Source organism: Ochotona princeps, chromosome 16, assembly GCF_030435755.1.
Source record: "Ochotona princeps isolate mOchPri1 chromosome 16, mOchPri1.hap1, whole genome shotgun sequence".
NCBI lineage: Eukaryota > Metazoa > Chordata > Mammalia > Lagomorpha > Ochotonidae > Ochotona > Ochotona princeps.
This window is the reverse complement of record NC_080847.1, coordinates 50,789,743-50,816,295: the sequence shown is the minus strand read 5'-3', so window position 1 is coordinate 50,816,295 and position 26,553 is coordinate 50,789,743. Positions and strand designations below refer to the sequence as shown.

General features: G+C 55.1%; 1 protein-coding gene across 2 annotated transcripts; it reads left to right on the top strand.

Moving 5' to 3' along the window:
* The first annotated feature begins 19,570 nt into the window (after positions 1–19,570).
* On the top strand, positions 19,571–26,300 carry B9D2 (B9 domain containing 2). 2 transcript variants are annotated; one of them, XM_058674802.1, is made up of 4 exons: positions 19,571–20,001; positions 20,371–20,462; positions 23,413–23,538; positions 25,752–26,300. In XM_058674802.1, exons 2-4 carry the CDS (start codon positions 20,375–20,377, stop codon positions 26,063–26,065), a joined length of 528 nt encoding a protein of 175 aa, XP_058530785.1. In that variant the 5' UTR covers positions 19,571–20,001; positions 20,371–20,374; the 3' UTR covers positions 26,066–26,300. The 2 variants fall into 2 exon arrangements, with proteins under 2 accessions (XP_058530785.1, XP_004598055.1); XM_004597998.2 differs by lacking the exon at positions 19,571–20,001 and adding an exon at positions 20,064–20,172.
* Positions 26,301–26,553: the final 253 nt, after the last annotated feature.

The window sequence follows — 26,553 nt, the reverse complement described above, 5'->3', positions numbered from 1 at the left end:
ACTTGGGGAGTACATCAATGGACGGAGGATCTTCCTCTCTGTCTCTCCTCTTCTCCAATAAAACAAATAAAATAAATCTAAAAAGTCATTTCTGGGGAGCCAGGGTTATGGTACAGTGGGTTAACCTGCTGCCTTTTCAAGGGAAAAGCACCACTTCGAGTTCCAGCTGATTTGTTTCCTCTTTCTTCTTATTAATTTCTCTAGAATGCTCTGGGCCCTCCTTCCGGTCCTTCCTGCTTTTACTCATCTCTCAAAGCTCAACTGAGAGGTGCCCTCCTCCAGCAAGTCCTCCCTGACTCCAGGCTGGGTCAGACATTTCCTTTGGCCTCCTCTTCCCAGCCCTGCCTGCCCACCCTGGGTCATCACTGCATGGACACAGGAGTGCTCCCCTCCCTTCCTGCACACCCCATGGACCAGGAGCACTGTGTCCAGGCCAGGACTGACTGTGTCTGTCATGCTGTGGCTGTCCCCTCATCCCCCATCCCAGGGCAGGGCAGAGCAGGTGCTCTGGTAATGGAGTCACCACTGACAGATCCATCCCTCATCCCCAGCTCTGAGTGTCTGATACCAGCATGCGCTGGGGTGGGGTGCAGGGCAGGGGGACCCAGGAGCAGCAGGGGTGGGGCAGACCGAGATCTTTACCTCTGTAGTTCAGCCACTGTCGCACAACATCGGTAACATTGAAGGCGATCCACTCAGCTGTGTTGCTGGGGGCCAGCAGCCGGTGGCTGAGATGGCGCCAGGAGTTCCTTCTGTATTTCTGGAAGACAGAGAACAGGGGAGATGGATTGTGGAGTTTTTCCTGGGTGTCACACATTTATCAACCCCTTAATGGACCTGCTCCCGGGGCAGCCTCCAGCCCTTAACCTCCCACACACCCACACTAGAGTCCACAGCCCCACCCTTCCACAGTGCCCCCAGAGAGAAGAGGCTTGGGCTTCATAGGGCTGCTCAGCCTGTCCTGACTCCCTGAGGTATGGGCTGTTCTAATTTCCTGAGGCCATAGGCACCACTGCCAGCCTAAGCCCCTCTCCACCAGCACAGCCTGCTAGGCCAGGCACTTGGGGCCAGCATTCTGGGTCTGCAGGGACACAGCAGGCAGATCTGACAGCCTGGGCTCTGGGAGCTCACTGCTATGTTAGACGTCATTCTATGACCCCAGTGCTTGATAAGGACCAAGAATGACACACGTATGACCCTGAGAAGTTCTAGAACTATCTTGTACAACTCCAGGAACATGGGTACTGGTGTGGTGGCACAGAATCCTAAGCCACAGCCGGTGATGCCAGAATCCCATATTAGGACCAGTGCAAGCCCTGGCTGCTCCACTTTTGGTCCTGCTCCCCGCTCATATGGTGAGAAATCAGCTGAAGGTGGCCTAAAAACCGGGGCTCTTTGCACACTCCCTGGGAAATTGGGATAGAGTTTCATGTTCCTGGCTTTGTCCTAGTCTTTGTTACTATTTTGGGAGAGTGGATCACCACATGAAAGATTCTACCTCTCTCTAACTCTGTCTACGTCACAATTTTTAACCTCTCTTTCTGTAACAGCCTTTCAAATACAATTGTTTTTAATCTCAAATAAAATTAATTGCAGAATAATCTCATAGAAAATTAATTGCAGAGTAACAGCTCTTACCCCCACAATTCTGTAGCCCTCATAACATTTCCTGCTCATCCATTTTGTTTTAAGCAAGTTCCATGTGGCCAGTGGGTGCCCTAGTGTGCAGATGGGTTCTAGAGCCTCCAACCTTCCCAGAGATTTCACTTTCAAGACCCCTGTCTTTGTTAAGGGTCCAACTCCTAACACTCCATTCTTGTGACCATAGAAACATCCTGGGAGGAGTGGCATGGTGGGGTAGCAGGCATCCCTCCTCCTGGGATGCTTGCGGCCTATATTCATACCAGATCTTGTCCCAAGTGCTCCATTTCCCCCACCCAGCTCCCTTTGAGGGTCTGGAAAAGTAACAGAGGATGACCCAGGTCCTTGGAGGCCCTGTACCCACTTTGGAGGCCTGGAAGGAGTTCCTAGCTCCCAGCTTCAGACTGGCCCAGTTCTGCTGTTGTGTTAGTTTGGGGAGTGAACCAGCAGATGAAAGCTGCTCTCTCTCTCTATTTGTAACTGACTTTCCAAGTAAAATAAATAGATTCTTATTAAAACCAAAAAGCCTACAGAATCTGAAAATTCAAAAGCCAGGGAGTCCCTGGTCTGTACTCTGCCTCCCAGGGCTGTCTCCAGGCACCCTGGGGCAGCACCTTCCCCCCCACATGGCCTCAGCTCAGGCTCCCAGCTCACCTCAAACAGCATCACGTGCTGCTCCTGATGTTGCTTGAGCTTCTGGATGAGCAGGTCCGCCCGGTACAGTGATGATGGGTCAGGCACGGCTCCCCGGAGCTCCGTAATGTTGAAGACCATGTACACGCTGTGCCGGTTCTTTCTGAATTGTTTATAGATGGCTAGGAGGAGGAGCAGAGAGAGGCGTCAGGGGACTGGCAAGCGGTGGAAGCAGCAGGGCACCCCTGGCCAAGAGTGGACCCAGAGGGTTGGAGTTGGACTGTCAGACTTATCTGAGGGACCTTGGGGGCACTAGTGGCCTCTTTGGGTGGCCCCTGCCGTGCAGAATGGGCCCTAACACCCTGTCTGCCCGAGGCCCCTCTCCATGCTCACCACATCAGACAGAAAATGAAATTTGAGGGACATCCCGAAATCCCAAGGTCTCACCATCAACTGGGACCCCAGCATGGACACTGATCAAGCAAGGCCAGCAGGAGCCTCACCCGCAGCTGGGCAGGACACCAGGCTGCTGCAACCTGCAGCTGGAAGTGGGCTCCTTGCAGGCACCTCCCATCCCTCAGCAAGCTGAGGGTGCAGGGGTTCAACCTCAAGACCTCTGGGACCCATTTCCCACGCTGGTCACCTCTCCGGAAGCTGCTTCCCAGTTCAAAGTTTCAAGTTTTCCTGGGATTTCCGGCTCTGTGCTTTCAGGTCCAGATGTGTAACACCGCCCCGGCCCCCCGCCCCCCGTCCCCCGGCAGAATGTCACACGCAACCTTAGCACCCCGCCTGGGTCTCCGCACCCCTCCCGCCGGCCTCGCGCCCCTGCTTCGCCATTTGGGGCACTGACCACCGCCTCTCGCCCTGCGCGGTGTCCCGCAAGTTTCTCGCGCCCTGGAGGTGGCTCCACTCCTCCTGGCACTTTGCTGGGGTCCTTCACCCAAACTCCGGGGTTGGCTTTCTCCACTGGCTCCCTTTTCCCAAAGCTTAGGGGCTCTGCCTGTCCCCACAGAGTGGCCACATCTGCAACTCACTCCAGGTGACCCTGGAGCTTAAGCACCCTAAAGAAAGCAGCTGCCTTCCACCGAAGGCTTCTCCCTGAACCTTCCCCCATAACCCCATGGCCAGTCCACTTGTCACTGTCCCAGAACACATCCCTAAGGAGTAGGGAGTCACTCTTCAGGACACCCACACCCCCCACATTCCCTGTGCTTTGGGGATCACGTTGCTCCTTCCTGTTGACTCCCCTGACTCCTGCACCTCATTCCCCTATGCCCGAGGGCCCCTTCCTGGTGCTCTGTACCTGGGAACCCACTGCTTTTGATGTCCACCATCAGCACACGGGTGACCTCTGTGGTGGAATTGTCCGCCTTGGGCTCAGACTCCACTCCAGCACTATCCCCAGTCTCCCAGACACCAGTTCTGTTGTACAGGGCGAGCAGGTCCTTGAGCAGCCGGTCGGTGAGTTCATCGCCTTGGCTTGGGGAGCTGAAGAGACCCTGCCTGGGATGGACCCTGCCATGCTTGGCCTGTAGGGTCAGCATATCCAAGATGGTTGGACGGGAAGACTGATTCTTAGCCAGCAAGCCGGGCATCCACAGTAGAAGCCACAGCAGCGGCAGCAGCAGACGCAGCCCGGAGGGCAGCATGGGGGAGGCAGTGCAACTCAGCATCGCAAAGAACACAAACAGGACTAAGGCAGGATGGGGAGGCCTGGTCCGGCAGACCTGAGGGTGTCCCCAGGAAATGGATGAGGCTTGGAGGTACGTGAAGTGGGGTGCTCAGGAAGAAAAAAGCAGAGGTGGAGAGGAGGCGCTGACAGAGGAGTCTTGGTATTGCCCAGGCTCTGCTGCCAGCAGGTGGACGGCCTCGAACGTGGCAGCCGGGCTGGTCTGAGAGAGGCAGCACAAAGCCTTTCTGGCAGAGAGGAGCGCTGGGATCACAGTGTAGGACAGTGGCCTGGCGTCCCCAAGTCCTGCTCCTCTGTCCAGCAAGGTGTAAGACACGTCTCAGAACTTCCTTCCTTTTATTTGAGCCAGCTAGGCGCTCCTCCCGCTCCTCCTCCCGCTCCTCCCCACATTGACACAGTCTGCTCATACCACCTGATTTCACATTCTGGCCTCGGGCTACCCTTGGCAGCGGGTACCCCAGAGGGACGTCCCAGGGACACACCAGGGGCATCGTTGTCTGTCACATGCTGTTGGGACGGCTACATCCTGTAAGAGATCCCAGTGGGAACCCTGGCTGCTCTGCTTCTCAACCAGCTTCCTGCTAATGCCCCAAGAAGGCAAGGGTCGAGGGCTCAGAGCTTGGTTCCTATGGAGACCAGGATGCTTTTGTGTGCCTCTCGCCAGCCTGGCCAGGCTGCTACAGCTGCATTTGGGGAGAACCAGTGGATAGGAGAGAGACAGAGACAGAGAGAGAGAGAGAGAGAGAGAGAGAGAGAGAGAGAGCGCACACATGCCTTTTAAATAAATCCATGAATCTTTAGAAAATAAAGAGCATGGCACAGTAGCCTAGTGGCTAACGTCCTCACCTTGCACATGCCGAAATCTCATATGGGCACCAGTTCTAAACCCGACAACCCCACTTCCCATCTAGCTCCCTACTTGTGTCTGGCCTGGGAAAGCAGTCGAGGACAGCCCAAAGCTTTGGAATCTTGCATCCACATGGGAGACCTAAAGGAGGTTCCTGGCTCCTGGCTTCAGATCAGTGCAGCTCCAACCATTGTGGCCACTTGGGAGTGAATCAGGGGATGGAAGATCTTCCTCTCAGTCTTTCCTCCTCTCTGTATATCTGACTTTCCAATAAAACTAAGTAAATCTTAAAAAAAAAAAGTTAGAAGACTGTCAGAAGATACATATTTGTAGTTGCTTTAAAAATACTTGTTCAGGGCCCCAGCGTGGTAGCCAAGCAGTTAAAATGCTTGCCTTGCACAAGCTGGGATCCCATTTGGGCGCCAGTTCATATCCTGGCAGCCCTGCTTCCCATCCAGCTCCCTGCTTGTGGCCTGGGAAAGTAGTTGAGGATGGCTCAAAGGGACCCTGCACCTGCATAGAATACCAGCTCCTGGCTTCGGATAGGTTCATTTCCGACCATTGCAGCCACCTGGGGCATGAACCAGTAGATGGAAGATCTTCGTCTCTCCTTCTCTCTGTAAATCTGACTTCCCAATAAAAATAAACAAATCTTTAAAAAAAAAAAAATACTTGTTCCTCAGGGATAGGGGGTGGCATATCAGGTTAAGCCGCAACCTGCATCACTGATATTGAATGCACGACCCTTTTTGAGTGCTGAGTACTCCATTTCCAACCTAGCGTCCTGCTGCTGTGCCTGGAAAAGCACCAGCAGAGAGCCGTAATGCCTGTACCCCTTCAGCACGCAAGGGGGCCTAGATGAAGCAACGGGCCTCTGGCTTCAGCCCGCTTCACTGCTGGCTGCTGCACCCGTCTGTAGCTTCCACTGGATGGCAAGCTCTCTCTTTCCGCCTCTGCCTATCCCTCGGTAATGCTGCCTTTCAAATAATATTTGAGAATTTATTTCAAAGGCAGCGGAACAGAGAGAAGAAAGATCTCATTCCTTGATTCACTCCCCAATACTTGGGATCTAGGAATTGAATCTGTGTCTTCCAACTAAGTAGCAAATGTCCAAGTAACGGGATGCAAACATCCCAACCAGCTTCTATTTAAACGGTGATGAGATCTGAAGCTGCCCAGTGTGACAGAAGCAGCTTCCTCCATGCACGGAGCCTCATGAACTCTCACCCCCGGCCTGGCTGTTTCAAAGCGCCTTTCCTTTGTTAGAGCTGTTTTCAGGGCAGCCATGAGGCCCTGCTGAGCTCCGGAGGTCGTCCCGGTGCGGAGGAGGGGGCGCCATCCACTACTGAGCGTCCCTGGGGCCCAAACCCAAGCTTTCTGATTCCTGTCCAGACACTTCAGAGTCTCGGATTTCAGACTTTTGCCTTGGGCAGGCTCAGCTGATATTCCAAATACCTGTGCAAATATTCCCAACTTGGAACACTGGAGGCGCTCTGCAGCTGTCGGGAACCTGAGGGTGGCCACATCTTCACATCCGCTCTTCTCAGAAGGTGCTCAGCTGAGACACCTGCTGACCTTGTTTTCAACCGGTGAGTGACAAGTGAGGCCTCTGGGCATTCCTGGAGCTGACAGACAGGGGAGATGTCTGAGTGAGTCTGTCAGGGACACAGAGGCCACAGGCCCAGGCCACCCCAGGTCCTGCAGGGACCCTCTGGGCGCATATCCACGTCCCCTGGAGGGCGCTGTCTAGCACTCCCCCGCTGAGGTGTTTCCCCACCCCACCCCCGCCCACACACTGGCACTGTGGCTGCTGCCACTGGAGCGGAGAGCCCTGTGGAGAACTGCTGAGGAGTGTGACAGGGTCCCCCAGGGTCCACTTTGGGGTGTCCCTGGAGCCCTGGACAGGAAAGCTGTGTCTCCTCAGGGCGAGTGCCCCTGCCTGGAGGGCCAAGGACAGAACCTTCTCTCCAGCAGCCCGCGCCCTCCCCTGTGCTGGCCTTCCTGAGGCCTCTTCCATCTGGGTGGACCCAGCTCAGGAGCAGAAGGAGCCACCGAGGCACCAGCCCACAGGCTGAGCTCCTGGGTTTCTCAGGCTCCTGCCCCCTCCTCTGGCGTGTGGCCATGGCTGGGCAGGCTGCTTGTCACTTTGGGAGAGTCTGCCTCACGGTACCCCTGACTCACACCCCGCAGGGCCCAGGAGCCCTCTTCCCAGGTCAGGCCGTGCGTGGGGGCCCACAGCAGGTCCCCTCTCTCAGGACTGGTTCCTTCTACTCAAACGGAGGGAAAACAAGGCCTGGCCCACAGGATCTCACAAGGGCTAGGATGTTTCATTGTTGTTGTTATTGTTGTTATTGTTGTTATTGTTGTTGCTTTCTTAACAAGGCCAGGGTCTAGTGTTCTTTTTCCTCATTTTATTTGCAATCCAGGTTGCTTACCTCGGTCCAGCTCCTTGCTAACACATCTGGGGAAACGCAGAAGGCACCCCAGCACTGGGCCCTGCACCCATGTGGGAGACCCGTGTGGCCTTACAGGCTCCTGGCTTGGGCCTGGCCAAGGCCTGGCTGGTGTGGCAGTTAGAGGAGTGTTGAAGAGGTGTCTCTTTCTGTCTGTTCCTTCTAACTCTGCCTCTCTAACTAGAATACATCTTAAAAATTAAAATCTCCAAACCCGTAGGACACTGTGGTGTGAGGATGGACCCTCTTAGACCTTGAAAAAGTGTGTCCCAACCTCTTCTAGGTCCACACATCCGGCAAGACTGGCAGCGTGTAGCCCCATGACCACCCCATGCCTCCCAGCGCTGTGTCTCCTTTCCTGTTTTTTGTTTGTTTTGCTTGTGTGTGCCCACAGCAGTGAGGGCTGGAGAGCCACTCCGGAGGTGGGGACTCCACGCAGCTCTCTCCCGCCGCTCACAGGCGCCCAGTGACAGGAGCCGTGGCCTGCTGCCTCTTGGGGTCGGCCATGGCAGGAAGGTGGAGTAAGGAGAGGCAGCCAGGACTGTGTCCACCATGTTCCCTCTGGTGGGGACTCCCGCGGCTCAGCCTCGAAGCCCTCCTCTCCCTGTCAGTTCACTCCTGCTGTGGTTCTGCCCAGGCTGGTGTCCAGAAGCTACGTGGCTTGTGCCCCCCACTGCTGAGTCCTGGCCGTGGGGCAGCTCCCTGTGGACCCCCCAAGTGGGGAGCCAGGGTGAGGGGCAGGGCTGCAGGGCTGCAGGGCCACACAGCAGTGGTTACGTGTGATCGAGGGGGGACAGCACGGGCATCCGGCAGAGCTGCAGCAGAGGGTGTACTCTGTCTTATTCTTGTGGGTGTGACTTGGGGGTTCCTTTAAAGGGGCTCTCTCCTGGGTCAGAGAAGTTGGGTGGTTTGGTAGCTCAGTGTGCTCACTGGTGGATGGTTATCACACAGACCAGATAGGGGGTGCAGTCACCCCACTTCAGAGATGTGAGAAGACAGGCAGGGCTAGGAGCCAAGCCCTTCCTTTCTCAGGTTTGAATCCCCCTATATTCTCACTTTTTTTTTCTCTTACCTATTACTTCCAATTATCATCTCTGTTTTTAATTTTTCATTAGTTTTTAGCTATGGATTGCAATTCTCAGAACGTAAATATTTCAGCTATTTTGAACAGAGTTGCTGAAAACATGTTGGTGCTGAGGCAAAAAGCAGGTCTGTAAGGCACAGAGCAGACGCGCACATAGGCCACCCAGACAACAGCCTACGTGAGCAGGATGGTGTGAGTCACAAGAAAAACAAGGCTGGGATGGCCGGTGGGCTGAGATAAGATGCCAGACTGGGAATACCAGGAGCTGTCATCGCTCAGAAAGTTTCCAATTTGTGACAGTTCACAGCTCAGAAAGTCCCCAAACTGGGACAGCTCAAGGCCGGTGACTGTGTGTTTGCTTCTATGTTTGCTTGCTGCCCTCCCGGAAACCCACCCCTCTGCTCCATAAAAGCTTGAAGCAAAAGGCCGGCAGGGCTCAGCCTTGTGGGAGTGACGCAGGCTGATTCCCTCCAGAAAAAAAAAAAAAGTTTTTTCCTTTTCCATAAGTACTCACTGACTCCCTGGTGGTCCACTTCCCTAACCATGCAAATCCCTGTTTTGATTGGTTGTGCGCAAGGCTTTGGGGTATATACCCAACAGTGGGATGACAGGATCCTAGAGCAAGTTATGTCCAGCTTTTAGGAAACCACCCTGTTTCCCACATGGCTGCACTGACTTAAATTCCCACCAACAGTGTGTAAGTCTTCCTCTTTCTCCGTATCCTCCCCAGCATTTGTTACTCTCAGGGTTGGATTTTAGCCCTTTCTGACAGGGGTGAGGTGCTAGCTCATCATGGTTTTAAGTTGCGTTTACATAAAGCTTAGTGATGGGGACCATTGGTGTTTATCTTTTGAGAACTGTTGAAGTCCTTCCTAATTGAATGGGTTGAGTTCAACAAAACTCGACCAATTTATATTTATATAATCTCTTGCAAATATTTTTCGCACTCTCTTGGTTGCGCCTTTGCTCTACAGATGATTTCCTTTGGTGTATAAAAGCTCCTGAGTTTGATAAAGTCCCATTTGTTTCATTTCGTTCCTGTTATCTAAGCTTTTCTAAGGCCTGTCCAAGACATTGTCCCCTACCATTACCCTCTTTCACGTTCTTTTTTTTATATTATTATTATCATTTATTGGAAAGTCAGACATGCAGAGAGACAGAGAGGAAGATCTTCTGTCCACTGGTTCACTCTCCGAGTGGCTACAACAGTCAGAGCTGAGCTAATCCAAAGCCAGGAGCCAGGACCCTCTTCCAGGTCTCCCACATGCGTGCAGGGTCCTAAGGCTTTGGGCCGTCCTTGACTGCTTTCCCAGGCCACAAGCAGGGAGCTGGATGGGAAGTGGAGCCGCAAGGATTAGAACTGGCATCCATATGGGATCCCAGCGTTTGCAAGGCAAGGACTTTAGCTGCTAGGCTACCACGCAGGCCCCTCTTTCACTTTCCTACTGCTCTGGAAAATAAGCAAGTCAGGACCCACCCAACTAGTACTCCTCCGTAGCCTGCACTGCTGCACACTCTGGAGGGAGGAGCCTGAGGAAGAGAGCCGGGTGCCGAGGGGGAGGCTTGGAAGGAGATGTGGGGAGCAGCTAGAGTAAGGGGGAGGCTTGCTCCCCGGAAGAACTTCTCAGCTGTGGTGTGCTGGATGCCAGCATGGGCCAGCATGGGTCAGCGTGGGCCAGGTGGTCTGAAGGTCCCAGGTGAGGTGTGTGCTTGAAGAAGGATGAGAAAGCCGAGGCTGGAGAAGTCAGTGCTGAAGGAATTCATGTCACCAAGTGGCAGAGGTGACTGGGGGAGCCTGGCCAACCTGTGCAATAGCCCACGTGGTCCCCGAGACTGAGGCCAAGGAGGTATGGGTGAGGCCGGTACTGTCATCCCCCTGGGTGACTCCGCCATCCTGAGGCGAAGGTCAGCAAAGAGACCTTAGAAAAAAGTTTTTTGTTTTTTGGTTTTTTTTGTGTGTTTTTTAATTGGCAAGACAGATCATATTTACAGAGAGAAGGAGAGACAGAGAAAGATCTTCTATCTGCTGGTTCACTCCCCAAGTGGCTGCAATGACAAGTGAGCAGATCCAAAGCCAGAATTCAGGAGCTTCTCTGGGTTTCCCACACAAGTGCAGAGTCCTGAGGTAACATTGGACCGTCCTCTGCTGCTATTGCTTTCCCAGGCCACAAACAGAAGTGGAGCAGCCGGGACACAAACTGGTGCCCATGTGGGATCCTGGCACGTGAAGGGGAGGGTTAGACATTGAGCCATCGCGTTGGCATACATGTGAGCTCTCTGCAGAGACCCCACAGCTGGGCCAGCTGTGTGCCATGGGCCCTGAGTCAACCGCAGGCTCATCCCTAGCAACGTAGGAGGAAGTGAATGAGCAGCTCGCAAGGCCACTCCCTTAGATGCTCAGGGTGAGTGGGGAGTTCTGTCCAGTGTGGGACACTCCCATCCCATACTGCAGGACCCCTGCCACCTGCCACGAACAAGACCCTGCTGGAGCCCCTGGCTCCTGCCTGCTTCAGTCTCGCCTGTCGGAGGCATCTGGAGAGGGAGCCTAAGTTCTCTCTGTCACTCTCCCTTTCCAATGAATAAATGAATCTTTTCTAGAAAAGGTAAGTGTATGTGGGGGCAAAAAAAAAATTTTAAGGTTTATTTTTATTGGAAAGGCAGATCAGACTTACAGAGAGAAGGGCAAACAGAGACAAAGATCTTCCATCAATGGTTCACCTCCCCCCACCAGCACCCTAGCAAATGACCGCAATGGCTGGAACTGAGCTGACCTGAAGCCAGGAGCCAAGAGCCTCTTCCGGGTCTCCCATGTGGGTGCAGGGTCCCAAAGCTTTAGAACATCCTCTAATGCTTTCCCAGACCACAATCAGGGAGTTGGAAGGGAAGTGGAGCAGCCAAGACACAAACTGGCACCCATATGGGATCCTGGTGCTTGCAAGGTAAGGATTTAGCCACTGGACCCATCGCAGTGGTTTTGCGGTTAAAGTCCTCGCCTTGAATGTGCCAGAATCCCATATGGGCGTCTGTTCTGGTCCCAGCGGCCCTGCTTCCCATTCAGCTCACTGTCTGTCAGCAGTCAAGGATGGCCCAAAGCTTTGGGACACTGCACCCGCATGCAAGACCTGAAAGAGGCTCCTGGCTCCTGGCTCCTGGCTCCTGGCTCCTGGCTTCGGATCGGCTCAGCACCGGCCGTTGCAGCCACTTGGGGAATGAATCATCGGACAGAAGATCTTCCTCTCAGTCTTTCCTCCTCTCTGTATATCTGACTGTAATAAAAATAAATAATCTAAAAACAACAAAAAAAAAGGATTTAGCCACTGAACCATCACACCACCCTCCCCCCCAACATTTTTTTTAACATTTATTTGAAAAGTAAAGTTAAATTTAAAAAGGGAGAAACAGATTTTTGCATTCACTGTTCACTCCCCAGATGTTCACAATGCCCAGCACTGGGTCAGGCTCAAACTGGAAGCTCCTTTTAGATCTACCAGGAAGGTGGCGGGAGTGCAGACCCCAGAGCCATCTTCTGCTGCTCCTCCCAGTTGCATTAGCAGGAAGCCAGATCAAAAGTGAAGCAGCCAGGACATGAACCAGCGCTGCAGGTAGCAGCATCGTGTGCTTGGTGACAGCAGATAAGGGAAAAAATTTTTTGAAGTTCAAGTGTACGAGGGCTGCTCAGACAGTTCATGCAAATTGCATGCTAATAAAAAAACTGGATGCGCTCAAAGTTTTAAAAGTCACATACCTTTCAATACGTTTTTTTCTCAGCTGTTTTTCTTTCCTTCCTAAAGGCAAAGACAGAGCTACAGAGAGAAATCTCCTCCTCCATTCTCCAAATGTATGAACAGCCAGGATTGGGCCAGGTCAAAGGTCGGAGCTGGCAAGCCAGTCGAAGTCTCCCACTGGGTGGGTGGCTGGGACCCCAGCACTTGAACCGTCACCCCTGTCTCACTGGGCACACATTGGCAGGAAGCTGGGACCCGCAGTGGAGAGCTGGAACCTGAACCCAGCACCGTGATACGGGATGCAGCCATGCCAAGCAGCATCTTGGCCACCAGGACAAATGCCCTCCCACCGTGGACTTCATACCTTCATGGGACACATTTAATCCTTACCACAGCCCAGGGTTGGAGCAAAAGGAACCCACTTTGCACCAGAGAGTCAGGCTCAGAGCTTGAGCCAAGCTAACGGGCAGTCAGCCACTGCCCACCAGCCACTGCCATCCCAGGAGGGCCTCTGCCTGCTGCCCCCCTTCTCTACCTGTGAGGTCCCTGCCTGTACTCTGGCATCCCGCAGTTTCCACCTCTGCACAGCGGACTGGAGTTGTCTGGTCTTTAACCAGTGTCAGTGCTGCCACCTGGTGGAAGATGGCCAGGAAGGGAAGGTTGCCCGCTCACTCCCATTTCTGGAAGATACTGTCGCTGGATCTTACCCACCAGGATTCTCCACCCTGCCTGAGGATGCGCTGCCCTGCTGGCCTTTGCTTACAGGAGGCAACTAGTGTGGGTCCTGGGAGGCCAGGGTCTCCAAAGTGACCACATACATGCAGAGTTCTGGCCCCACTGCCAGGATCCCAGCAGGAAGCAACCCCTGCCCCTGGATGTCAGCAGAGGCAGAGGGCAGTGGTGACGATGGCATCACCTCAAACCTCTTGCTTCCCGGAACTCCAGGCCCTGCCCTTGCCCTGCACTACCCAACTTCACTCATTCATTCATTCATTCATTCGTTCATTCCTGTGTTCTCAGCATGGGGCTTGCCTGCCCAACACTGGAAACTGACAGGAGCATATTATTCTTGACCTCTTATGATTTTCACAACAACCCTGACTGAGGCATTCCCATTACACAACTGAGGAAAGCTGAGGCACAGGGAGAACAGGGGGCTTGCCTCAGCTCTCAGAGGGCAGAGCCAGGCTCAGAGTTCAGGTTCAGGGCAGCCTCTGAAATGCACCTCACTCCACTCCTGGGTTTTCTGCATGGATCATCTTCCCCTTCTGCCCCTCACTCCACCCCTAGCCACAGCTACTCCTATTTTGGAGCTTTTGTGTGCATTTTCTCTTTTTGTGCCTACTCCTCTCCTGTCCCTACACCCAGACTAACCTTCTGGGACAGGCAGAGGCGGTGATGCCCATGGGCCAGAAATAGGAGAGCAAGCAGATGTCAACCAGGTCCAGGTGGTTGGGAGGTAGAGCGGGAAGAGGAGGCTGTCCCCATCCCAGTCGGAGTCACTGTTGCTGGACATCAGGTCCTGTGGGCAGGAGGGGCCTGAGTGGGCATCTGCAGCTACCACCCCACCCCTTGCTTACTCCCTGCAGCCCCCAAATCCAGCCCCTCCTTGGGCACTCTGGAGACCAATGGGCTTGGGATCCTGGGTCCCTTTAGGGGAACCTGCAACTCCTGTCTCCAAGAAGAGCCCCGCCCACCCCAACTGCTAATGATTCAGAGGAAAAGTACTGAAGTGGAGAGTTACCACTGGGCACAAGCCCAGGATGACGGGGGAAGAACGGTTACAGGGGCAGGTGGAGTTTGGTGGAGTTGTTAAGACACAACTTGCAGTAGGATGGGCATGTGACACCATCATCCCACATGGGCACCAGTTCAAGTCCTGGCTGCTACACTTTTGATCCAGCTCCCTGCTATTGAGCCAGGGAAGGCAACAGAAGATGGCCCAAGTGCTTAAGCCCTTGCCACTCATGTGGGAAGCCCAGAGGAAGCTCCTGGTTCCCGGCCTTCCCCTAGCCCAGCCCCAAGCTGTAGTGGCCATTTAAGGAGTGCGCCAGTGGATACAATAGAAGATCTTATCTCTTGTCTCTATCCAACTTTGCCTTCCCAAATTAAAACTAATAATAATTAATAATTTATTATACAATGGAATTTATAAAACACTTCAGTGGCCTATTACTGGGACAAACCTGCCTGCTGAAAATCATTGGTTCCAGAAATATTAATTAATATTAAGCATCTATGAGAAATACTAATAGTGAAGATAAACCTAAGGGCTGCACTGTAAGCACAAAACTGGGAAGTGAAAGTCAAGATGACCCCCAGCTGGGAGGTTCAGTGAACCCCGGAGGCCCCATAGACCCTGCAGGCATTTCCCAGCATCAGACAACATCAGCTCTCATTCAACCTTGACCTAGATTACAAACCCTGCTCTAACTGGCAGTGCCCTAAGGCAGTGACAGAAACAAAGGAAACCCTCTGTAGGGCAAAGGACCTTCAGCTAGGCTTCAATTGTTTCTAAACCTTGTTTTTCCAAGTCAATGACAACTCAAGTGGGAGATAACCAGGGCCCGCGGAGGCTCTCTAAAGCCCTCAGGAGTCTTTTAGCTCACTGGAATGTCCAGACACAATGCAGTATCCAAGTGATGCTCACTCCATGTGGCAGGTGGAATTTTTCCCAAAATGGCCACAACAAGCCCTTCCCATCCCACAGGTTCATCTCACAGTGTGATTTCAGTACCCACTCCCGTGTCCCTCCCGTCCCCGTGAGTCTGGGCAAAGCTACAGTAGAAGGAATCTGTGTGACTTCTAAAACTAAGGAAAGGCAAGGCCGCTCACGCTCAGAGGAACACCCATGCTGGAGGCCAGAGGGGTCCTGAGGCTGCCAGGCCATGATGAAGTCCACATGCGGGAAGCAGGTGCAGGAGACGGGAACGGCCAGCCCCCACCCTTACAGCCCCAGCCAGCAGCTGACTGCAACCTCATCAAAGACCCTGAGGCATAGCCAGCCTACCAAGTCCTGCCCAAACCCCCAACCCACAGAAACCACGAGAAATAATGATTGCTGTTTCAAGCTACTGAGACGGAGGGCAACTCGTTAGACAAACATAACTAGAAAACCGTGGCTGACAAATGAAAGACAGGCACTAGGGCTGGCGAGACGGCCCAATTGGGTAAACCTCCACCTGCAAGCGCTGGCATCCCATATGGGTGCTGACTCATGTCCTGGCTGCCTCACCTCCCAGCCAGCTCCCTGCTTGTGGCCCGAGAGCACAGCAGAGGATGGTCCAAATCCTGGGCACCCTGCACCCACATGGGAGGCCCAAAGGAAACTCCTGGTTCCTGGGTTCAGATCTGCTCAGCTGTAGCTGTTGAAGCCATGTACATAGTGAACCAGCAGTTGGAAGCTCTTTCTCTCTCCTCTCTGTAGATCTGATTTTTCAATAAAAATAAATAAATCTTAAGAAAAGAAAGAAAGGGGCTAGTGCTGAGATGCCAGTATCCCATAAGAATGCAGGTTCAAGTCCCGGCTGCTTCACTTCCCATTTAGCTCCCTACTAATACACTTGGAAGAGCAGCAGATGCCCCTGTAGCCACGCAGGAGACCCGAGGAAGCTCCTGGTTCCTAGCTTTGGACATTTCTAGCTGTGTCTGTTACAGCCGTTTAGAGAGTGAACCAGCAGATCGAAGAGCTCTCTGTTCCTCCCTCTCTCTATAAATCTGCCTTTTAAGAAAATTTTTAAAAACTTTTGAAGATAAGCCTGACATTGTGTATAATGAGTTAGAAATTATGAAAAGTGACATTCACTGAAGAAAAAAAAAAATTAAAAGAAACCAGGCCACAGGTTCCTGGGCGTGGAGTTGGGATCGGGAAAGTGAAGAACCAAAGGCCAAGCAACGAAAAGCAGAGGGAGGGCATGAAGAGGGGGGGTCCCGGAGCTCAGGAAGACTCGGGGTGTCCGGGGCTGAGCGGGACGCCAGGAGGGGTTCCCTGAGGTTAGGGAGAAGAACATCAATTTCTTCTTCACCCTTTGCCTGCCCTGAGACTCTGGAGACACAGAGAATCTAGTTGGTGCCATCACCCAAAGACCCATTTTACAGATAAAGACAACTGAGGCAAAGGCCCTAGGGAGTCTGAACTCTCTGTTCTGGGTTTCTTTCTGGTGAAACCTACAAATCTGATGTAGGTTTCTTCCAAACCATGCCTCACACTCATAACTCTGCCCCCAACACACACAGACACTCATTCCAGCTTCATACCCTCTCACCACCAGCCAAGCTCCCATACCCTTCCTAGGTGGGCACACCTGTTTCCTGTGACACCTAGGACTTCACTTGGGCCACACTTTCCCTCGCCCGATGCCCAGGCACCCCTGGCACACAATCTAGGCAAGGTCCGATATACGTACAGCCCCCAAAGCATTCCCTGTGTGCTTGCACTACGCCAGTTCCCAGAAAACAGCCCTCTGGGGCCAGCGAGGGCCTCCTTGCATACTCCATCCCCCTCCCACCGCTTCCCTTGTAAACCTGCTCCACACTCATTCCCATGAACACACTACTTCCCACTGCCACTCACACCCATGACACCATATGCCTCCCCACATCCACAAGCTCACTCCAAATCCTTGTTCACCTGACTCCATAGCCCCATGACCTCCCCTCCCCCTCCCCCACACAGCACACATACCCACCTGACTGGGAAAAATTCTGCCGGTGCAACCGATCCCCAAGCCTTCGCACCGCAAACCTTGAAAGATTCCTCCCTAAAGATTTGCACCCCTCCCCAATGCCCGGGACCAAGGGCAGGGGAAGGGGGGCAGAGAAGGGCAGTTCTTCCCTCCGCCCCTCTCCACTGCCCACAGTCTCACTTAAGTGCTGGGTACCCTGCATCCACTTTGGGCAGGATCCCACAGCACCCCCCCCGCCCCACAGCACACAGGACCCCCCCCACAGCACACAGCACCCCCCCCGCAGCACCCCCCCCACAGCACACAGCACCCCCCCCCACAGCACACAGGACCCCCCCCACAGCACACAGGACCCCCCCCACAGCACACAGCACCCCCCCCGCCCCACAGCACACAAGACCCCCCCCACAGCACACAGGACCCCCCCCACAGCACACAGCACCCCCCCCGCCCCACAGCACACAAGACCAGGGAAACTGGGCTCCTTCCCTTGGCAGCTTTCTGAGGGCGACCACTGCTCCATTCCGTTTGTGGGAGTCCCGCGAGCTGCTCTCTCCAAGCCCAGGCCTTATGCTGCGGGTCACCTACACCCGCTCGTTATCCTTGCCTTCCTTAGAGCAACCCTGGAATGCGCCATCATCTGCCTTACTGTGATGGGAAATAGGCACAGGGAAGTTGGCCAACTTGGTGAGATCGGCATTGCCTGGAACCCAGGTGAAACCCAGGCCTGTGGTCCTTGTTAGCCCAAGGCGGGGGCGGGGGAGAACACAGAGGCAGAGGGTGGGTTGGGGTGCCCAGGGAAAGGAGGCTGAAGACAGGGCAGTGGGAGATGTGCGGGTTCTCAGGTGCACCATCTACCCAGAACCAGGCAAAGTGCGCACCCGATGTTCACGGGGATGATTTGCACCCTTCTTGCAAGCCTCCGCCTCCTTCAGGAAGCCCACCCAGCCTGCTCTGGCCTGGCCTTCCCAGAAGTCGCCCTCCCTCGCCAGACAGGAGGATTCCCCAGTCTGATGTGGAACTGGAGTTCCCTTGCTCCAGGGCTCTGGGGCTTGGAGCCAGGAGTGCAGACGCTGCAGCTGGCACAGGCTGTAGTTCTGGGAAGGGAGACCAGAAGGCATCTCAGAGCAGGCTTGGCTCAGCTTGAGTTTCTGGCAGACGACCAGATGGGGAGACCCAGTGGGAGGGGAGGTTGGGGGAAGAAGAAGAGAAGAGGAACAGGACCCTGTCACCAGACAATGCCCCGTGACCTTCCCCTTGGCCTCACTCTGGCTGTCCCATCCCACCACGGCTGGGCCGAACGTGCTCTGGCTCACTGCTATGCCTCTGGGGCTGCACCCTGGGAGAGACACTTCAAACAGCTGTGGAAACGGGACTGACGGAAGAAGGAAGAAGGAGAAACAGACAGAAACAGACAAAGATCTTCCATCTTCCATCTTCTGGTTCACTTCCCAAATGGCCACAACAGCCAGAGCTGAGCCAATCTAAAGCCAGGACCAAAGCTTCTCCCGGGTCTCCCATGCAGGTGCAGGGTCCTAAGGCTGTCCTCCACTGTTTTCCCAAGCCACAAGCAGGGAGCTGGATGGGAAGCAGAGCAGCCAGAACATGAGCTGGTGCCCATGTGGGATTCTGGCGCTTGAAGGTGGAGGATTAGCCTGTTGAGCCATTGTGACAATCCCGTTGTTAGTTTTCTTTAAAGATATGTTAATTTAACATGAGACAGAAATGGGGGAGAGAGAGAGAGAAAGAGAGAGAGAGATTCCATCTGCTGGTTCGCTCCTCAAACAATGGCAGGGCCTGGGTACAACTGAAGTCAGGAGCCTGGAGCGACATCCTGTCTCCCACACGGCACACAGGGACCCAAGCTCTTGGGCCATTATCAGATGTTTTCTCAGATGCACTAGCCAAATCTGAGGCAGAGCAGCCAGGACTCCTGCTGGGCACTCTGATCATGGATGAAGGTGTCTTAAACAGAGACTCAACCACAGTACCCCAACACTGGTCCCTGCGGGTTTATCATAAAAACACCTGCGGGTGAGTAACAACCCTGCAGGGTGGTGCTGTCAGTCACCCTGCAGGGGAGTGGGCGGTGTATGCAAGGGACAGCAGCAGCAACAGCTTTTAGTATTATTATTATTATTATTATTATTATTATTATTATTAGAAAGATATACGGCGGGGTGGGGGGGAAGAAAGACAGAGAGGACGATCTTCCGTCTTCACTCCTCAAGTGACCATGCGGCTGAAGGCAAATGACGTCGCCTTCAATTTTCCTTCTTAGGAAAAAAACGCGCTCTTGCCTATCCCAAGGGAAGTCCGTGAGGCTCCGACGAGGCGATGTTATTCCACTGAATTACTCCTACTATCGGAGTGTTACTCTATGGAAGTTGCCCCCTTTGCAGGAGTTGAGCTGGTCCGAAGCAGCAGGTTCTCCTGGACTTGGAGCATGGGAAAAGCGCTTGCCAGAACCTCAGGCGTTTTCCGTGCCTCCCGGGGGTACTTAGTCCCGCATCTTTCACCCCCACCCCTCGCTCAGAAGCAGTGCTAACTGCAAGCCTGGCAGTAGCCGCGAGGACGCCGGCCTCGCCCCGATCCTTGAGAAGTCCGGGGACCGGGCACCGCACACGAGTAAGAGAAACCACCCACTCCCCAACTTCCCGGAGTCTGAATGAGGAAGGGTTTGTTTTTCCGCTGAGTTAGGGGGCTGCGCACAATGTCCTCAGAGGAATACCTCCTTCGCACTTGGTGTTTCTGCACAAGAAAGAGGTGTGGGGGTTTTTTCGGGGGTGGGGGGAGGAGACGGCAAGGCGCAAAGCTAATTTTTGCGCATTTTTAAAAACAGGCGGCCGCGCCAACTTCCTTTGGCCACACTCAAGATGGCACCTGCCCAGCCACGCCCCCAATGGCGGAGCCCCGGGCCTTGGCGGGCGAGACGCTCGATTTTCCCAAAATGGAGTGAGAGAAAAACCCGTGTCCATCACAGACAGCGTCGCCCCACCCCTCGAGGACCGCCAGCACCCAATAGGCGACGCGAAGGGCGGCTGCGAGGCCAGGGGAGGAGCCCGCTGTTGTCCCAGCAACGCGACAGAGTCCCAGCGAGCTGGCCGCGCAGGTTTGGCGCCTCAGGCCTGCGGCGGTGCGGAAGGTTCTAGAAGAGCCGCGAGGCAGGCCTGGCCGGCGCCCGCCCAGAGGACGAGCTCGACCCGTGCATCCCGGGCGCTCCTAACCGTTCAGCGCGCCGAGGTAGGAAGAACGCATGCGCTGTGGGCAGAGGCGGGGCCCCGGGCGCGCGTGGCCTGGCAGCGCAGGCGCACAGTGGAACCTGAGGCCGCGAGGAGGCGGAGCTTCTGGCGCTCGTGGGCGGAGCTTGTCGGCTCCCGGGAGGGTGGTCTGGAGGCTTGAGGAGAAGCGGGGGTGCGTTAAGCGACCCCCATCCCCCAGACCAGGGCCACGTAGCATGCCCTGGGGAGGCAGGATCCGTGGTTAAGGCTGTGCAGCCTCTGGGGGACTGACAACACTAGCTTGTCCACAAGACCTACAGCTGCCTCAGTTTCTCCATCTGTCAGAGGATGCACCCACCTCGCACCGCTGATTGTGTCTTTCCCCTCCTAGGGCCATGGCTGAGGTGCATGTCATCGGACAGATCCAGGGGGCCACCGGTTTCTCGGAAAGTAGCCTCTTCTGCAAGTGGGGCATCCACACAGGTATTCATTCCTCCAGACCTGGCCATTGCCTTACCAAGACCCCACGCTCTCCCTGGACGCCTGACCTCCTCTCTCCATGGGCTCTCAGGAGTCCCAGAGTCCCTTCCTAGCCCTTCACACCCCATCTCGGGAAACCCTGAGACCTCTCATCTGAATGCAAAGGCCCTGAGGATATGAGGTTGGAGGCTAGACCCCGATATACACTCAAAACACTAGCTAACCCAACTCTCCTGTTTGGACCCCACTGATTGCCTTAGGGTGTCCTCGGAGCCTCCCCCCTCTTAATAATTCTTTGATTAGCAGTCTCCACTTAAGTTCTTCTTGTAAAACAGAAAGTTCCACCTCAGATTTATGGAGGAGAGGCCACCCTCTGTCATGAGCATTCTCTCTGAGAAGGCCTGCCTGGTGAGACACCGGTGAGGACAACAAGGCTGTCACCCCTGTCTGCCCCTCAGGCTGGGGTCCCTGTGGATTGGGCTGTAGTGGGGCGACCATGGTCAGATGCTGTCCCCTCTTGAGGCCTCCGTGGCCTCCTGGTTCTTTTCTTCCGGCTGTTTTTGGGAAATCCTGCCTGTGAAGATCCTGACTTGTGGGTGGGAGGTGGCCGGAGCCTCCCTCACCCAAGCCGGTGGGAATCGGGACTCCCCTGGCTCTGATGATCTCGGGGGAGCCGCTGGGCGGTGTGGATCCAACAGGGAGCTCGCAGGCAGAAGCTCAAGGGCTTGGACCCTGCAGTCGGGCTCTTTGAAGGTAGTTCCCCACAGGGGCCGTGGCGTGCTGTGCTCACTGCCGTACCCTCAGCATGGGCGCTCAGTGGACTAAATCACTCACAGAATGAATGACCGAGGGCCTGCCCTCTCAGGGCCTGCTTCTTGTTAGAATGGACATCATAATGGTACATGCCTTCTCGGGTCACTTCATTGTCCAAAGAATGTAGACTGACCACCTTTCATATACCAAGAGCTGGGGACTCCGTCGTGTGTAAAGCCGTGTTGTACTGGAGCTCACGATTAGGGGAGCAGATAAAGACACAGCACAGTGGAAAGCCACGGGCGTGATGGGGCAGGCGCTGAGCTGGCAGTTCATACGTACACATCCTATATCGGAGTACCTTGTTTGCATTCCTAGTTCCAGACTTCAACTTCCTGCCACGGGAGACCCTGGGAGGCAGTGTGATACATTCCTTCCACTTACGTGAGAGATCTGGACTGAGTTCCCAGCTCTCAGCTTCAGCCTGGCAGAGCCCAGGGCTTTTGGGGCCTGCCATGATAGCCCAATGGTTAAATCCTTGCCTTGTACACACCAGGATCCCAATAGGTTCGTGTTCCAGCTGCCCCATTTCCCATCCAGATCTCTGTTGTGGCCTGGGAAAGTAGTCAGGGATGACCCAAAGTCTTGAACCCTGAACCCACGTGGGAGACCCTGAAGAAACTCCTGGCTCCTGGCTTCGGATCACCTCAGCTCTGGTCATTGTGGTCATTTAGGGAGTGGAGCAGTGGATGGAAGAACTTTCTTTCTGTCTCTCTTTCTCTATATATTTTTCCCAATACAAATAAAATATTTTTTTTTAATTTAGGGGTTTTTTTTTACTTATTTATTTTTACACTTGATCTTAGCCAAAAGGCTGAGAAGCGATGTACTTCTTTATTTTTTTTTAAAGATTTATTCATTTTATTACAGCCAGATATACAGAGAGGAGGAGAGACAGAGAGGAAGATTTTCCCTCGGATGATTCACTCCCCAAGTGAGCCGCAACGGGCCGATGCGTGCCAATCCGAAGCAGGGAACCAGGAACTTCTTCCGGGTCTCCCACGCGGGTGCAGAGTCCCAATGCATTCGGCCGTCCTCAACTGCTTTCCCAGGCCACAAGCAGGGAGCTGGATGGGAAGTGGAGCTGCCGGGATTAGAACCGGCACCCATATGGGATCTCGGGGCTTTCAAGGCGAGGATTTTAGCAGCTAGGCCACGCCGCCGGGCCCAATGTACTTATTTATTTTTAAAGATGCATTTATGTAAAAATTACAGGAAGTAAGTAAGAGACAGAGATCTTCCATCTGTTTGGTTCACTCTCCAAATGGACACAATATTTGGGCCTGAGCCAGGCTGAAGCCAGAAGCTTCTTCTGGGCGTTGAGGGGCCCAAGCACCAAGGCCATCTTTCCCAGGTGCATTAACAGGGAACTAGGTCATAAGTGGAGCATTCAGGATTCGAACCAGCATCCATACGGGATGCCGGATTGGCAGGTGGTGGATTAACTTATGATGCCATAATTACAGCCCCAGATAAAAAGTCTTCAAAGAAGAAGAAATGGATGCTGTGGCAGATTTTGGATAGAATGGTCAGAGGCACTCTGTGAAGAGGACACTTAAACCGAGCCCTGAAGGATGCAAGAAGGGCCACGTCACATAAAAGCAAACATTAAAGTGCAACAGCCCTGGGGAAGGGAAACGGGAGCAGGGAAGCCCACGGGTGGCGTGGAGAGAGGGAGCGAGGGAGAGGAGTTCAGACAGGGGGGCAGGAGCCAGGCCAGACCGTGGGCCATGCAGGAGGGTCGGGGGAGGCTGCGCAAAAGTAGGATCCCTGTTACTGTGTTTTTCACCAAAAGCTGCTGGAGGGCGTCCATGAGCCTCTCAGTGCCATGAGCCTCTCCATGTGGAGTGAGAAGTATAGTGTGTTGATACGCAACTTTCATCCCACACTCACTGGACAAACTTTCCCACAAGTTCATGAGGCGTGTGCTCTTTGTTCATTTTGCACATGGTGGGGACTAAAGCATAGAATGGTAACTTGCCCAAAGAGGTAGTGACAGGATTTGAACCCAGTTATCGGGCTCCCCCAAATGCCAGAGGGAAGCACAGTCCCATCACCCATAGTGGCATCTGCTGAAGTCCGCCTCCTGCTCCTACCCCCCGACTCCCACCCCCTGACTCTGTCCTGGCTCTTGCCGCAGGGGCAGCGTGGAAGCTCCTGTCAGGTGTGCGGGAAGGCCAGACGCAGGTGGACACCCCCCAGGTAGGGGACATGGCCTACTGGTCCCACCCCATCGACCTGCACTTCGCGACCAAAGGTCTACAAGGTAGGTTCCAGGACTTGGCCCCAGGGGACCAGCTGAAGGGAGGCAGCCAATAGCCCCAAAGCTGCTGGGACTGGTTCAGACTTTGTGGGTCTCCTTCCCAGCCATGCCTGGCCCTGGGGAGGCCAAACTAAACCCTACCCAGGCATGCATCTGGGGACTGGAGCAGAGGTCAGGGGGTAGGTAGCAAGGTAGGGAGGCGGGGGTCTCGGCAGCATAGGATGGAGCCTTCAGGTAAAGAAAGACAACAGAGTCTTCCATAAAGAAGGATCGTGAGAGGGGCTTAGGGGGCGGGGGGAAGTAAATGCTGTGTTTCAGGAAGGCACTTTCCTCAAAAACGAGGAGAGGCCGGAGGTGGGTCATTACCACACACAGGCCCCGGGGTAGCTCAGCAGCCAAAGTGCTGCTGGCGAACCTGCACCCCGAATCCAGTCCTGCTTCTGCTCCAGCCTCCTGCGGGTCTGTGCCCTGAGGGGGGAGGCGGCAGGTGGTGGCTCAAGTGCTGGGCGCCCTGCCGCTCCCCAGGGAAACTCCTGGCTGTGGCCTGGTGTCTGGGGGAGCAAAGCAGTGGATGGAGATGGCTGTCTCTCCTTCTGTGTCTCCTAAAACAGAAAGTGGGTCACTGGAGAGGAGTGTCACTGGGCTGTGGCAAATGTGCCATGCATCTCAGCACTCCACAGCTAGCATTACCGAGGGCCTGCCCCGTGCCGCCTGGGGAATGACGCTATCCTCAGAGGGCTCACCCCGCCACAGGACAGGGGCACAGGGCCATCTCCAGACAGCCCAGAGCGGACCAGGCGGAAGCCAGGCCCTTAGAACACCTTCTAGATCTCTCACGTGGATGGGAGCACTTGGGCCATCTGCTGCTGCTTTCCTGGGTGCAATATGTTAACAGGGTGCTGGATCAGACATGGAATAGCTGACACTTGAACTGACACTCTTCCATGGGATGCTAGTGTTGCAAGCAGCGGCTTAGCGTGCTATGCCCCACCAGCCACAGCCCCCCCCTTTGCCAACCTTTCTGGAACAGCCCCTTCACGGGCACCTCCATTGACCTGCGCCCACAGGCAGCCAGGGGGACCCTGCAAACACCCGAGTCATGTTACCTCCCTGTTCTGCTCAGAGCCCCCATCACTGCCATCCTAGGAGCCTTCCCCCGACCTGAGGCCTGTCTCACCCAGCAGCACCGGCCCTGCCAAGCACACTCCCATGCGCTCTGTGACCTCCTCGGGCTGGGGTCTGTCTGCCCCTCATCGTCTCCACCCTCCCCACGGGCCGGCATTGCCTGGGTCCCTTTCTCTTGGTGAGGCTTCCTCCATCTCCTCCTCACCCCCACCCTGCCCAGCTTTGTTTTTCTGCAGAGCGGTTATCACCATCTGACATACCCTGCAATTTGCTTCTTTACTATGTTCCTAGTCTAGAATGTCAGCCTCACAAGGGAGGAATTTTTGTCTGCTGTGCTCATGGCTATGTCCTCAACTCCTCCAACAGGGCCCAGCACAGAGGAGGGGCTCAGGAGGGCAGAAGTGGGGTGGGGGTGGGGCTGAGGCTGGGTCCCAAAGGGCTCTGTTAGGCTGAGACGGCAAGTGGCATTTACAGCAAGTGGGCAGCCTGTGGGGAGGCAAGTGTTGGCAGCTGACAGGTGGATGGAGGACAAGGAGGAAAACTGTCAGGGGCGGGCCTCGGGACACCCACACCCCATGTTGGAGCGCCTGATTCATGTGCCGGCTACCCTGTACTTTTCAGCTGCTTGCTAATGTGTCTGGGAGACAGTGGCTGGCAGCCCAAGTGCTTGGGCTCCTGCTGCCCACACACGAGACACAGCCCTTGGCCACTGGGGCCATCTGGCAAGTGAACCAGCAGATAAGGAATTTCTCTCTCTTTCCCTCTGTTACTTTGTCTTTCCAACCAATAAATAAATAACTCCTTAAAAAAAAAAAAGGTGGGGTAGGGGGCAGCTCTGAGCCCAGTGAGGATGTGCGGACCCTGCCAAGGGAAAGCAGCTGGTGTGTCCAGGACGGGGTCCCAGGTGGGGGCTGCCCAGCCTCAGGGTGCATGGGAGGCAGCCACATGGAGAGGAGCCGTCCTAGATGGGAGCTGAAAGGTCTGAGGGGTTGAGGAAGGTAACAGATGTAGGCTGTTCCTGCTGATGGAGTTCCTGGCCGAGACCCTCCAGTGGGCATCCTTCCCTTCCCCCCCTCCCCTCTTTCCGACAGGTTGGCCTCGGCTGCACCTCCAGGTGTGGTCCCAGGACAGCTTCGGCCGCTGCCAGCTCGCAGGCTATGGCTTTTGCCACGTGCCCAGCAGCCCAGGCACCCACCAGCTGGAATGCCCCACGTGGCGGCCCCTAGGCAGCTGGCGGGAGCAGCTGGCACGGGTCTTCGTGGGAGGTGGGCCGCAGCTGCTACACGGCGACACCATCTACAGCGGGGCAGACCGCTACCGCCTGCACACGGCCGCGGGTGGCACGGTGCACCTGGAGCTCGGCCTGCTGCTGCGCCACTTCGACCGCTACGGTGTTGAATGCTGAGGGAGCCCCAGCCCTGCGCCCTCAGCGAGGGCCAGGTGGCACCGTGGTCAGGACCGGGGGCCCTGGGGACTGTCAGGCCGCCTGGCCGCAGCCCAGGCAGGCATGGCGCCACTTGGGGATCTCGCTAGGACTTCCCGCGCCTCTCAGCTTGGGTCTGTAAAAGGGGGTAGCAGGTACGCCGGCCCACCGGGGGTTGAGTGAAAGGTCCTTAATAAAGGTGGACGCGTCTCCCAGGTGCCAGTGCCTCCTGAGCCCTTCCTGTGTCCGCTGCCCCTGCCACGTCCTCCCCTGATGCGTTCTCTCCTGGAGCCCCCACCCTCTGCCCCAGCCCCTCTTCCAGTTCTGAGAAGACCCCTTCTCCCTGTGGTGTGACTGATCCCTCCTTGCCCGGTTCATCCCCCCCACACACACACACACACGCGTCCCCCAAAGCTATGGTGCATCCCGGGCACCGCTGCAGTAGCACTCAGCCACCAGGAGGCAGCACC

Bases quoted from the DNA above. Each gene is read 5' to 3' on its own strand.
- B9D2 (XM_058674802.1), top strand. From the start codon at position 20,375: ATGGCTGAGGTGCATGTCATCGGACAGATCCAGGGGGCCACCGGTTTC. The intron at 20,463-23,412 runs GTATTCATTCCT...CTCTTGCCGCAG, and splicing joins CAAGTGGGGCATCCACACAG to GGGCAGCGTGGAAGCTCCTG. The intron at 23,539-25,751 runs GTAGGTTCCAGG...TCTTTCCGACAG, and splicing joins CGCGACCAAAGGTCTACAAG to GTTGGCCTCGGCTGCACCTC.